The sequence below is a fragment of the Lates calcarifer genome, linkage group LG10 (assembly GCF_001640805.2).
Source record: "Lates calcarifer isolate ASB-BC8 linkage group LG10, TLL_Latcal_v3, whole genome shotgun sequence".
NCBI classification, from domain to species: domain Eukaryota; kingdom Metazoa; phylum Chordata; class Actinopteri; family Centropomidae; genus Lates; species Lates calcarifer.
In genome coordinates, this window is record NC_066842.1 from 26351323 (window position 1) to 26364929 (window position 13607).

The 13607-nt window shown below is 41.9% G+C and overlaps 1 protein-coding gene across 3 annotated transcripts; it reads right to left on the reverse strand.

Annotated features, from left to right (window-relative positions):
* Window positions 1–7396: 7396 nt before the first annotated feature.
* Window positions 7397–12033, reverse strand: LOC108902238 (dynein axonemal assembly factor 4). 3 transcript variants are annotated; one of them, XM_018704001.2, is made up of 9 exons: window positions 11821–12033; window positions 11509–11656; window positions 10447–10580; window positions 10183–10366; window positions 9955–10082; window positions 9516–9625; window positions 9283–9376; window positions 7821–7926; window positions 7397–7675 (listed from the first exon to the last, which is right to left on the reverse strand). In XM_018704001.2, the coding sequence occupies exons 1-9, from the start codon at window positions 11941–11943 to the stop codon at window positions 7563–7565; spliced, it is 1140 nt and encodes a 379-aa protein (XP_018559517.1). In that variant the 5' UTR covers window positions 11944–12033; the 3' UTR covers window positions 7397–7562. The 3 variants fall into 3 exon arrangements, with proteins under 3 accessions (XP_018559517.1, XP_018559516.1, XP_018559520.1); XM_018704000.2 differs by having other exon boundaries at window positions 9283–9436; XM_018704004.2 differs by having other exon boundaries at window positions 9283–9436; window positions 11805–11864.
* Window positions 12034–13607: the final 1574 nt, after the last annotated feature.

A 13607-nucleotide genomic window follows, 5' to 3' on the forward strand; every position in this document is an offset into this window, starting at 1 on the left:
TGTTACTTCTAGGCTGGACTACTGTAATTCATTATTATCAGGCTGCCCCAACAAGTCTCTAAAGACTCTGCAGCTGATTCAAAATGCTGCAGCACGACTACTGACAGGAACTAGGAAAAGAGATCACATTTCTCCTGTGTTAGCCTCTCTACATTGGCTCCCAGTCAAATCCAGAATAGAATTCAAAATCCTCCTCCTCACTTACAAAGCCCTTAATGGTCAGGCTCCATCTTACCTTAAAGATCTCATAGTCCCCTACAATCCCACCAGGACTCTGCGCTCCCAAAATGCTGGTTTACTGGTGGTTCCCAGAGTTTCCAAGAGTAGAATGGGAGGCAGAGCCTTCAGTTATCAGGCTCCTCTACTGTGGAACCTTCTCCCAGTTTCGGTCCGGGAGGCAGACACCCTCTGTACCTTTAAGAGTAGGCTTAAAACTTTCCTCTTTGATAAAGCTTATAGTTAGGGTTGGCTCAGGCTTGAACCATCCCTTAGTTATGCTGCTATAGGCCTAGACTGCCGGGAGATCTCCCATGATGCACTGAGCTCCTCTCTTTCTCTCTCTCTCTCTCTCTCTCTCTCTCTCTCTCTCTCTCTCTCTCTCTCTCCACTCAATATGGATTCATATCCCATGTTACATGTTACTAACTCAATATGTCCCCTTTCCTGTAGTATTGTGCTCTTCCGTCTCTCTCTCCTCTTCTGTCTCTTTCTGCAGGTATTTCTTCCTCTGGAGCTGTAGAGTCTGATCTGTGATGACAAGTCTCCTGCTGCTCCTACAACTCCACTCAACACCTGCTGCTAGAATTAGAAATTACTTATACTGCTACTGCTATTAGTTGTATTGCTGTGTTAGCAGTTAATACTTTAATTATCACTACTATCACTACTACTGCTGTATTACTGGCCTCATCTTACATCTGATATGGAACCTGTGTTATGCTATGTTCTTCTTTCGCTATTCTCTACCCCCCCCCCCCCCCCCTCTCCTTCTTAACCCAACCGGTCGAGGCAGATGGCCGCCCACCCTGAGTCCGGTTCTGCTCGAGGTTTCTGCCTCTTAAAAGGAAGTTTTTCCTTGCCACTGTCGCCTAGTGCTTGCTCTTGGTGGGATTTGTTGGGTCTCTCTCTGTAAATACCTATTTTAAAGAGTATGGTCTAGACCTGCTCTATATGAAAAGTGCCTTGAGATGACTGTTGTTGTGATACGGCGCTATATAAATAAAATTGAATTGAATTGAATTGAATTCTTAGGTCATGTCAAGGGTGCTTGTAACGAAGGGCACTTTGTTACTAGTAACTGATAGCTTTGGCCTTGTAAATATTGCACAGTGGGGGTTGTATTGATTATACTTCTTCTAATGACTATTCAATTAAATTCAGTTTTATGTATATAGCACCGAATCACAACAAAAGTCATCTCAAGGCACTTTTCATATAGAGCAGGTCGAGACTGTACTTTTTATGTTAAGATAAAGAGAGACTCAACAAATCCCACAATGAGCAAGCACTAGGCGACAGTGGCAAGGAAAAACTTCGTTTTAACCCTTTAGGCGCCGGAGTTATTTTAGCTGTAGCTTGGAATTGGTTAGAGATAAAGGCATACTGTAAATGAAAAAAATATTGAGCGAATATCACCCAAAGTTTATGATAGGAGTAAATGTACTCAATCTAATTTGCATATTGTGACATCACAGGGTGGCGGCCATGCACTGTGTACCTTAAAATAAAATTAAATATATGTCTTTCAAACATGATTTTCTTATACACTTTGTATGGACACGTGCTCTGAAATGGTGTTAGGATTGAAGCAGCACATGTCCGCTATCTAGTGATGGAAAGTGGTAACAAAATTTGGCACTCTATCTGGAGCTATGGTCTGTTGCTTTCAGTTTTGTTGCTTGTTGCAATTTTGTAACTGGCACTTAAAGGGTTAAGAGGCAGAGACCTCAAGCAGAACCAGAATCAGGGTGGGCGGCCATCTGCCTCAACCGGTTGGGTTGAGAAAGAGAGAAAGAGTGGGGAAAGAGGAGAGGGGGGAAGGTAGAGAATAGCGACAGAAAAACATGGCATAACAGAGATTCCATGTAAAAAATGTAAAGTGATACCAATAATATAGTATTAATAATAGTAGTGATAATTAAAGTAGTAATTGCAAAAGTAGCAATAATATTAGAAGCAGTACTAGTAATATCTAATCATAACAGCAGGTGTTTAGTGGGGTTGTAGGAGTGGCAGGAGGCTTGCCATCCCAGATCTCCAGAGGCAGAAATACCTGCAGAAAGTGACAGAGGAGAGAGAGACAGAAGAGCACAATGCTATGGGAAAGGGAAGAGTTAGTAACATGTAATATGGGATATGAATCCATACTAAGAGAGAGAGAGAGAGAGAGAGAAGCTCAGTGCATCATGGGAAATTTCCCCGCAGTCTATGCCCATAGCAGCATAACTAAGGGATGGATCAAGCCTGAGCCAACCCTAACTATAAGCTTTATCAAAAAGTTCAGTTCAGTTCCTCCCGCTTATTCCAGAATCGAGTCGCAGTGGCAACAGGCTAAGCAGGGCATTCCAGACATCCCTCTCCCCCCGCAACGTTTTCCAGCTCTTCCTGGGGGATTCCAAGGCGTTCCCAGGCCAGAATAGATATATCGTCTCTCTAACGCGTTCTGGGTCTACTCGGGGGTATCCTTCTAGTTGAGTGTGCCCGGAAGATCTCCAAAGGGAGTCTCCCAGGAGCCTGCCCCCGTGGCAAAGCACCCGACCCCGATCCCTATCCCTGCAGGTGGTGGGTCCATGGGGTGGCGGCTCCATATAATCTGTTCAGGCTGAGCCTGGCCAGGCCCCATGAGCGAAAGTCCAGCCACCAGATGCTTGCCAACGAGCTCCCCTCCCAGATCTGGCTCCAGGAAGGTGGCCAACTCTCGAACATTCTGATTCATCAGGGTGATTATTTTGAACCGCTCTTAGTCTGGCCCCTCCCCCAGGGCCAGTTTGCCTTGGGCGACCCTACCAGGGGCTATTGTCATGGACAACATAGCTCCCAGGTTCACGGGGGCACTGAAACCCCCCCACCACAACAAGGTAGCAATTCACGGGGGCTTTATCAAAAAGGAAAGTTTTAAGCCTACTCTTAAAAGTGCAGAGGGTGACTGCCTTCCACAGTAGAGGAGCCTGATAGCTGAAAGCTCTGCCTCCCATTCTACTCCTGGAAACTCTGGGAACCACCAGTAAACCAGCATTCTGGAAGCGCAATGTCCTAGTGGGATTGTAAGGAACTATGAGATCTTTAAGGTATGATGGTGCCTGAGCATTAAGGGAGGTGAGGAGGATGATTTAAAATTCTATTCTAGATTTGACCGGGAGCCAAGGTAGAGAAGCTAACGGGAGAAATATGGTCTCTTTTTCTAGTTCCTGTGAGTACTCGTGCTGCAGCACACAGAGGCTTGTTGGGGCAGCCTGATAATAATAATTATTATTATTTAATAATCATAACAGTCCAGCCTGGAAGTAACAAATGCATGGACTAGTTTTTCTGCATCCCTTTGAGACACAAAATGATTTTAGGTGATAGAAGGCAGTCCTAGAAGTTTCTTTTATATTTGAGCTAAGGGACATATCCTGGTCAAAGATAAATCCAAGATTCTTTACAGTGGAGCTGGAGGCCAGGGCAGTACCACCTAATTAACTACGTCATTAGAAAACTGAAATTAGGAGATCATTTGTAACTTTTACAAGTGCTGTCTCTGTGCTATGACACAATCTAAATCCTGACTTTAAATCCTCCTAGAAAGTCACACAGCTGTTTTGCAACTGCTTTCTCCAGGATCTTAGAAAGAAAGGGGAGGTTAGATATAGGTCTATAGTTGGCTAATATGTCTGGATCGAGAGTAGGCTTTTTCAGAAGAGGCTTGATTTCAGCTGCTTTATACGACTGTATATGTATAGCCTGTTAATAAGGACAGATTTGACATATTCAATACAGAATTGCAAATTAAGCGCAGAGCTTCCTTAACCAACCAGTTGGGATGGGGTCTGAGAAGCAGTCTGAAGATTTAGATAGAGGTTAATTGGTGGAGGTCAATGGGAGAAAAACAGTCTAGGTCAGGTTTCACAGCTGTACCTAGAATCCTGTGTTTTGAGATAAATCAGTGCTGGTTGAAGGCAGGATGTGATGAATTTAGTGTCTAATAGTAAAAGTTTTATCATTAAAAAAGTTAATAAAATCATCACTGCTGAGGGTTATAGGAATATATGGATTTATAGAGCTGTGACTCTCTGTCAGCCTGGCTACTGTGCTGAAAATAAACCTGGGGTAGTTTTTATTTTCCTCTATTAATGATGAGTAATAGGCAGCTCTTTTAGCCTCACGTTTTGAGGCTATGTGGGATTCCTCCAGTTTGATGGTACGCCATATTCTTTCAAGCCTGCGTGATATTTGTTTTATTGTACGGGTTCGAGAGTTAAACCATGGAGCTAGCATCTTTTGCTTTATTGCTGACAATAGAGTCTAAAGTTGTATGTAGCCTGCAATGTTGTCTACAAGATGATAAAGATGGGAGGGAGTATCTTCTGTTAAATTGAGATGTGCTATTGGATTTAGGGCAGAGGGAATCATTTCCTTGAATTCGACTACTGCACTGTCAGAAAGATTTCTAGTTAGGACATTTTTGCCTGTTGATACATAATCCAGAAATATGAAAAAAAGTGATTAAAAAGTGATCTGATAAAAGAGTATTCTGTGAGAAGACTGTTACATGTTCAATATTAATACCATAAGCCAAAACAAGGTTTGGTGGGGGTTGGGGGGTGTTGACTGTTCTAAAGGAGGCACAGAGAAGCGTGTAGGACTATAACTCTGTCTCCTGGCCTGAAGACATGTGGCTATACATGTCATCACTGGTTAGATTGGGTAGGGGACCAGAGAAAACTACGGTGTTCTACATTGTTTTTACACACAGATTCCACATTATGCACATTAATAGCAGCACTATACATTTTATTAGTGATGTTTGCACAGAACATTTTACATGGTGCATTTGTGTATTTGGTAGCAAATATTTGTTGACTCTATGATATACTGTATTTATTGAACATGTTAAGATGTGGTAGTGCTGCTGGTGGGTGCAGTAGTACTTGGCTCCACCTGGAAGAGAGGGGAGTTCTACAGACGTAATTAAATTGTTGTGGAAGCATTCACCAGTCTTTTGTTCACTGCAATCCACTAAAGGGTCATCTTAACAGTGCGTCTAGAGATTCTGTTTCAGAATTGCTCGTTCCTGTGACCTGCAACACCTGCTGAACCTGAGAAAACATAAAACAACCAATGTTAATAAACTTTTACTCAAGCAATTGTACGCAAGATGGAGTGATCAGTTGCTATTTGATCACAACTAATAATGGAGCAGCATGACATAGCTATGGTCACAAAGCAATCAATCACACCCTCTCATTAGGGCCCAAGCACTAGCGTGTGAAGGCCCTATTGTAACAGTAGGAATTACTGTGATTCCAGTAACACTAAAATTGCATTTTTGAGGGCCTAAACATGCTCAAAAACTCATGAAACTTTGCACACACATCAGACCTGGTGAAAATTGACATCTGATAGGGGTCTCGTTCATTGGTGCAATAAACAGCTCCATAGCGCCCCCTTGGACAAAACCCCCTTGCCATTGGGCTTAGTTTGTCCGAGGTGAACAAAATTCGCACCAAAAAGTCTCTTGGCATCATAGGCTCAAACCTACAGGAGGTCGGCCATTTCAATTTTAATTTGAAAATTTTGGCCATTTTTTGGCATTTGGGGACATTGTATTTGATCAAACTCCTAAAGTTTTTATCATATCATTTTGACCTCAAACTTGGTCAGGATACTCTCAAGGCCTTTGAGATTAAAAATTATTAAAAGATTTTGTTTGTGTTGAAGGGCATGGCCGTGGTGGCACCTCAAATTTCAATGCCTTGCCATGAAACAGAAAGTTGGGTTTAAGTTGCTGTAACTCTGCCATACTTTGTTCAATCTGCCCTAAATTTCACAGTGTTGATAAGGGTTCCAACATGAACACACCCATGTCAGTATTCATAAAAAGTTATAGTGCCACCTATTGGCAACAGAAAATGACATGTTTTAGACTTTGACATCCTGTTACTAGCAGGTTGATGTGATCCACTTCAGATTTGATCATGATGCATTATCGTGAAAATTTTGACGTTGCGTCGAACGGTGTGTCTGTGGCGGCATGGCGAATTTCGATGTTTCACCATTAACCAGGAAGTGGCTGTAACTCATGCAAAAATGGTCTGATCTGCCCCAAACTTGACGTGTTTGATAAGAGCCCTGCCCTGAACACATCTACATGGGTCTTGCTTATGGGAGTGGCAAAATGGCTCCATAGCGCCCCCTTGGACATATTCAAAAACCCCTTGCCATTGGGCTTAGTTTGTCTGAGGTGAACGAAATTTGGAGGCATTATGTAACATGCCGAGACACACCAAAAAGTCTCTTGACATCATGGCCTTAAACGTACAGGAAGTTGGCCATTTTGATTTTATTGCACAAATTTTGATGATTTATCGCCATTTGGGGACGTTGAATTTGATCAAACTCCTACAGATTTTATCATATTGACCTCAAACTTGGTCAGGATACTCTCAAGGCCTTTGTGATTTAAAGTTATTAAAAGATTTTGTCGATGTCAAAGGTTGTGGCCGTGGCAGCACCTCAAATTTCGATGACTTGCCATGAAACAGGAAATTGCATTTAAGTTGCTGTAACTCAGCCATGCTTTGTTCAATCACCCCCAAATTTCAGTGTTGATAGGGGTCTCAACATGAACACACCCACATGTCAATATTCACAAAAAGTTATAGCGCCACCTACTGGACACAGGAAATGACATGTTTTAGACTTTGAAGTCCTGTTACTAGCAGGTTGACATGATCCACTTTGGACTTGGGTCAGGAAAACCTTAAGGACTTCATGTTGTCTTATTGTGAAAATTTTGATGTTAAAGGGCATGTCTGTGGCTCCGTGGCGAATTTCAATGCTTTGCCATTAAACAGGAAGTTGTTGTAACTCCCACATGCACTGTCCAATCTGCCCCAAACTTCATGTTACAGTTTTATTTAAACTGTATGGCTAATCAGACTCCTGTCACTGAGAGTGTAATTCAGAACCTCTAGTTTTAAATGACAAACCTGCAAAAATGTAGTCAACCACCTTTTATTAAGACGTTTTCAAATGGACAGAAAATACATTGGCAAACGTTAGTACAAAAAACTACTGTGGCCAGACATCTTACAACACTGACCACTTTTCTTCCTTTACCTGTGTATAAATGTTCATACTCAAAGTAGAATGACTGATCTTAGGAGGTACAACATTTGACCATGGGGGGGGGGGGGGGGGGGCACTCTGCTTTATATCTTAATCTGCAGTTACACACAGACACCTTCTCATTTCTGTTTCATGTCTGTAGCTAATGCAGCTTTTCCATATTAAAGTAAGTCAGCAGGTTTGGAGCCAGTCTTTCACTGCAGCAGGGATCATAACAAGCTATGTTTTCTGTCTCAGTGTGTCTTAGCTGCAGAGCCTTGAATAATGTCTTGTATTCTCTGTGTGTCTGTCTGCAACGCTTCATTGTGAGGGTCGATCTTCAGAGCAGCCTGGTAGTCCTGTAACCCTGAGAAACAGACTCAAAGAGATCAGCTGACAGCACACAGCAGGTAGGAGTACGTGAGAGTATACAATATATACAATCCAAATATAAAATACCAACTTGTATGACAGTATACTGAATCAGAAAGACAAAGTGTTGCTGTTCAGACCTTCAGCATATAACTGTAGCCGACAGAAAGCGGATCCTCTGCGGACACTGGCTCTGGCTCTGGCAGCTGCATTAGCAGCAACTGGTGGAATCAACAGATCCAGAGCCTGCAGAAAAAACAGGGAAATATTTACTGCCTCTGTACATAAAACCTACAGAAGAGCTTCCCACAGCTTCACTATCAGCCTGACTCACTAACTGAAGTACACATAGACTCCTGCCAAATGTGGTGATACAGTGGGACAGTGGAGAAACATGTTACTGTGTACATGTTTGAGTATTCTGACACCAGGAGTAACCAGGAGTAACTACAGTCTGAAATGGTCTCTGCTATAACTGAAGGCCTTCACTGGTGTCCTACCTGAATTAACCCACCTCTTAAAACCATCATTATAATGTCACAGTTATAGAAACCATCAACAATATACAGAAACACAGTATAACAGAACTTTGCATCACAGACAAGCATGTCATGTAATCAGAATAAACGGCATAAGTAATGCTATAAAATCCCAATTAACACAATTCTTTAGGCCTCCAAACACTGTAGCCACAGCTGTGCCACACACATCATCTCCAGCAGAAGCATCAATGTTAACTAATAATAAAATGACAAAGACGTAAACAATAAAATATAGGTAAAATGCATTTTATTCACTGAAACTGCTGATTATTTGTAGACAAATCAAAATACAGATTCTGCCGAGCAGACATTCTCAGCCCTAAAGCGAATTAAAACTGCAGACTCGACTTTCAGCATTAGCCTCCATAGCAATAGGCAGATTTCTGTTAACTTGGCAACACAATGCTGAAATCTGATTGGATAAAAGCTCTAACATAAACAGACTGTATTGGAAGCAGCGCAACCAAGAGGAAAGCTATGAGATGAGTAAGAGAATAGACTATTAGGAACAACTTAATATATATATAGTATTAATGGGAAAAACATATATATAAATGTAATTCTGTGATTGCTCCAGTGTTTAGGCCAGCAGAGAAGGCCTTGCTGGCCCTGACAGCCCACCACTGCCTATAGGTACCTATACGTACTACACCTATACTGATCATGATGTTAACTGTGATAGATTAACTACCAAAAAATATATATAAAGCCAGTAAACTTAACTCCACCTAAACCAGCTTCACGATAAAAATGTTCCTTTCACATTTAATGAACTTTAACATCAAACTGCCTGACTGACAGTGAAAATCATGGTGGGTGCAGCAGGTACACAGATGAACCTGTGTCAGTGTGTCAGACAGAGTTTGTTCATGGGATAACCACTGATTTCATCCTTTAACATGTTTAGATACTCCTCTATTTGTAAGGTCTGCATGGCTGTTTGCAATATACTTCTTCACTTCTACACAATGTCCAGGTTTTATGACACCAACACACACAGTGGCACTTTAATTCAGTGTAACATGGAGAAGAGAGGACAACGATTAGATTGTACACTGACCTGAGAGGAATCCTCAATAGCCTTGTGAAGGTTTCCTAACTTCAGATGACATGCAGCCCTGTTTGAATACAGAGCTGGGATCCTCTTGTTTTGCCTGATGGCCAAGTTATAGGCGTTCACTGCACTCAGGTAATCTCCAGTCATAAAACATTTACTGAAAGAGTCACTTCAGTCATTTTATGGCTTTAAAAAAACAAAGTGTTGTTAAATAGCTGAGAACAGACTTGACTTACTCTCCTTTGTTCTTTAACCACTCGGGGTTTCTGTCCTCCTCCTTCAGGTCCCCCAGCTCTTCAACATCTGCATTTACTGCACGTCTGGCTTCAGCTTGTTTTCTCAGCCACTGGTTGGTTCAAATATTAAAGGTGCAAATATACTGTGAATTATACTCAAAGCATGAGATGCATTCAAGCTTCAGATAAAAGATAACACAGGACTGTTTTCTAAGTGTCTGTCATTGAAAAAGAGTGATGTGTGGGTTACCAGCACGTCCCAGCTGTAAATACCACACAGACCACATTCAGACAGAACATTGTCAAAGTTAAGGCCCAGGAGGTGCTGCACAGATCTGATTTCAGAGCTGAATGTAATATCTTCCTGCCATACTTCCTGCAGAAGATCTCACCACATTTTTCTCACTGTTGCGCAACAACAAGGATGACTGCGTCTCACCTCCTCCTCCTCTGCTGCTCTGGATTCCCTGAGGGCTGTTGGGAAAACTCGTGGAGTGAATGTGACTTGAATGTTTCTACTGGTTCTTGGAGCAGGCAAGTCTGCTGGTTGTTTCCTGTCACTTTGACCTAAACACAAGAACATGTTCATGAACACACCGTGACCACCTACAGCAGGAGCTCATCTAATCACACTGTGAACTACAAACCCAGTCTGACAGTTGTTCACCTGAATGTCCCTGTGGCTGTTTCTCTGCTCTCAGTTTGTTTTGATCGTCCCTGTGGAGTTTTCCTTGAGATTTTTCCTCTGCTCTTTGTTTCTGTCTCAGCTGCCATGTTTCCATCTCTGTCGTGGTCCTCTGTCGCTCAGTGTCCTTAATCCTCTGGATGCTGTGTCTTTCCTCCTGTTCAAGCTGACATCAGGTAAAACACATATCAGAGACAGTTGGTGGTGGTGTGATCTGTGGCCTGTGGAGTCTGTGGAGTATTTTACCTTCATCATTGTCTCCAGTGCATATTTTCTCTCAGCTCGCTGTTTCTCTGCCTTGGATCTGGACTCTGAACAAAGTTTCTCCTGGTATTTTAACAGAGCTCTTTCTCTGACCTGCATCTTTTTTATTTTATCATCTGAAACACAGTGATTCATGACAGTAGGTTAGTTGTATATGAAGCTTTAAATGTTCACCTCACAACAGAGCAGTTGGATGTTTTGGCTTCATGTCTTCTTCACATTAAAGGAAGTTCTCATTAAATCCTAAGACCACTGTGACCTCTGATCTCAGTAATATTAATAATAGTGATGTTTTTACTTGTGAATAATAAAACCTGTTTTCCCTAAACATGTTGTTTCCATTGATATCAATAATAAGCAACAATTAATCTCCTGTTACCAAGACTGAATTAGAGCAAAATCAGACTTTCTGAAGGATGTAAAATATTATCGAGAAGCTCTCAGGAAATCCAGAGATATATCTGTATATATTTGATGAATGAATACGTTTATTAATGTCCAGTCAATTAGTTCATTAATCCATTAGCCAGGATGAGCATGAGGACGCTGCTTCCTCCTGAGTGCATGATAATACTGTAGTAGTTAAGTCTGTTGTTCACAGCACACTTTTGTTTGGTCAGAGTCCACCTAGCAGACCACCTGACCCCCCCTCACAGAGCACCACAGGAAGCCTCAATACATTCAGTGGCAGCTGATAAAAATGAACAGATCTTCTTTTCTAAAACAGAACACAACATTTTAATAAGCAGAAAATACCAGAGCTGCTCTAAGGAGTGTCTTTGTGTCTTTATTAATTTTGCTGATTATTGTGACTGCACAGGATTAATTTCAACTATAACAATGTTTTCATTTGCTGTCAGAGGCTGTTTGAACAGTGACTGTTGTAATGATCTCTTTTTTAATGCATTTATTTCTGTTACTGATATTATCGTGTTTAATGATGGATGTGTGATGTCAGAGTCTCTACTGACCTCAGACCTGCTCTTATTGGCCGAGCCATCAGAAAATAAATCACTACTGGAGAAGAAGGCAGATGGTTCTCACCTGTATCTCTCATCAGGTGTCTCCACATGTTGTTGGTTGTCTTTGACAGACTGATGACCGCCTCTCCCTCTCTAATCTTAGCTGAGCTCCTGTCATCATTCACAGGTTCAAAGAGGAAAGCTTCGAACAGGTACGGTGGGAAATGCACCTGAGAAGACATTTCTCTGTGCTTAATTACACAGCTGGAAAATCTGTAGTGTTGCTGAGGCCTGAAGACCTGAGCTGTGTGCCTCAGTCAGACATGTTATTGACTGTTAGCTGACATGGTACTGACTGTTAGCTGACATCTTACTGACCATTAGCTGACTGTACCTTTAGGTATTCGTCTGTAGACACGACGTCCACCTTCCCGGCAGCCGTCCCTTTTAAAGGCACGTGGATATAAACCGTGGTTTCAGTCTGAGTCCAGGAATAATCTGTCACAAGTAAAGGCATCCTCCTGTCCGCACTCACACCGACCTTTACCTACTCACACACACCGATATAGTCCGGTTACTAACCGACTTCTGCGTCCTGTTGCTATGGTGACCAGAGAGGCACCATGCTGCCTTCACGTTTGTCGGAAAAATCTGAATTTACAGTTGTAACCACAACAAACGAACTTGTCTTCTGATTCACAGCTTCAGACCTGAGAGTTAAGTGGAAATTTAAGGGAAAGGATTCCCCAGCTTTGTCTTAGCTGTTCCACTTAAAGTTGTGAAATTAGTATTCAGCCCTTTTCAGAGGCAGAAGTAGGTTTACACCATAGGGTTGGGGCACGTGCCCCAGAATAAATGAGCTGTGCCCCAGTAAAAATGCCACGATTAATTTTCAACAGCTATATTTATCATTGCACTAATTCAGGTAATTACTGCATACTGACAGGAAAAGAATAGATGTATTTCTACTCAAATGTGAGGGCTGGGCTGGATTTGCGGGGAGGTCCCCCAATAGAGCTTTATGTCAAGCAACGCCCCTGGTTTGGGATATGAACAGCAGACTTCTGTGTTAAAGTCCCATATGTTACATTACGACTCATTGACTTCTCTCTTTGCCATAACTACATCACCTGACTTTCACATTTCCTCCCATCAAAATTCCTATGGCTTTGGAACCAGCTTTGTTGGCAGAGAATACATCTGGTCATACTTATCATTATTTTTACTTCTTTATTCACTTTACTACTGCTGTTGTGGAACTGGGTCCTCATAGTTTTATATTGTAGCATGCTGGGGAGAGGCTAGGAGAGCATAGTTTCCAGCATACTTTGCGGATTGGTCTTCTGGACAGTAAATCACCTTAAAAAGTTATGCCCTGGTTTAGTTGAGCATTTATGTTCCCTTTTCTTTATGTTATATTACATGGCTGTTATTCTCTTTTTAGTTTAAAATGTTGCACTCTGATGGAAATGTGGGTAAGTGATGACTATTGAGTGTCCATGCTGAATTATTAAAATTAAAGACTAATGTTGGCTACGCTTCGCTGACTCATTACCTTTAACCCAAGCTTGCCACCGTCTTTTCAACAACTAAGATAACTCCTAAATAAAAATTGTATTGAGGATTTTGTCAGGTGAAAGTGATCATACTGTCACAGTCATATGTAAATTCCCATGCCAGCAGAAGATAAGACGTGTGAATGTGAGGATGAATCTTCACCTTGAATGTGTTCAGTGAGTTCACATTTCCCAGAATGTTTCAGATAAGGTGTTAACTAGCTGAACATCACAACCAACTGTCTTTAAACTAGTCCTGAGAGCAGGTAGTTAGCATGTTACTACCTAACAGGAAGTGCTGGCCTCCCTGTTAGGTGTTCTTCTTCTCTGCTCCTGTGCAGCCAGACAATACAGAGCTGCTACTGTCACCTGCTGGTGAAAACTAGTACTACCCTAATGCTGTTAAAGTCCAGTGCAGATGATTTTTTTCTCTCACATAATGACTAGTAAAAATAAATTCAAAGATCCAAACATCACACAGTGAAGACAATGAGCAGCCAACAGAGAACCCCATCACCTTAGCCTCTTATTCTCTTAGTCAGTCTCTTAGTCTCTGCAACCTCTTCCATCCTGCTGAAGAAGAGTGAGGCCTCGCTAAAGCTGGACCGAAACTAAGCCCTGGGAA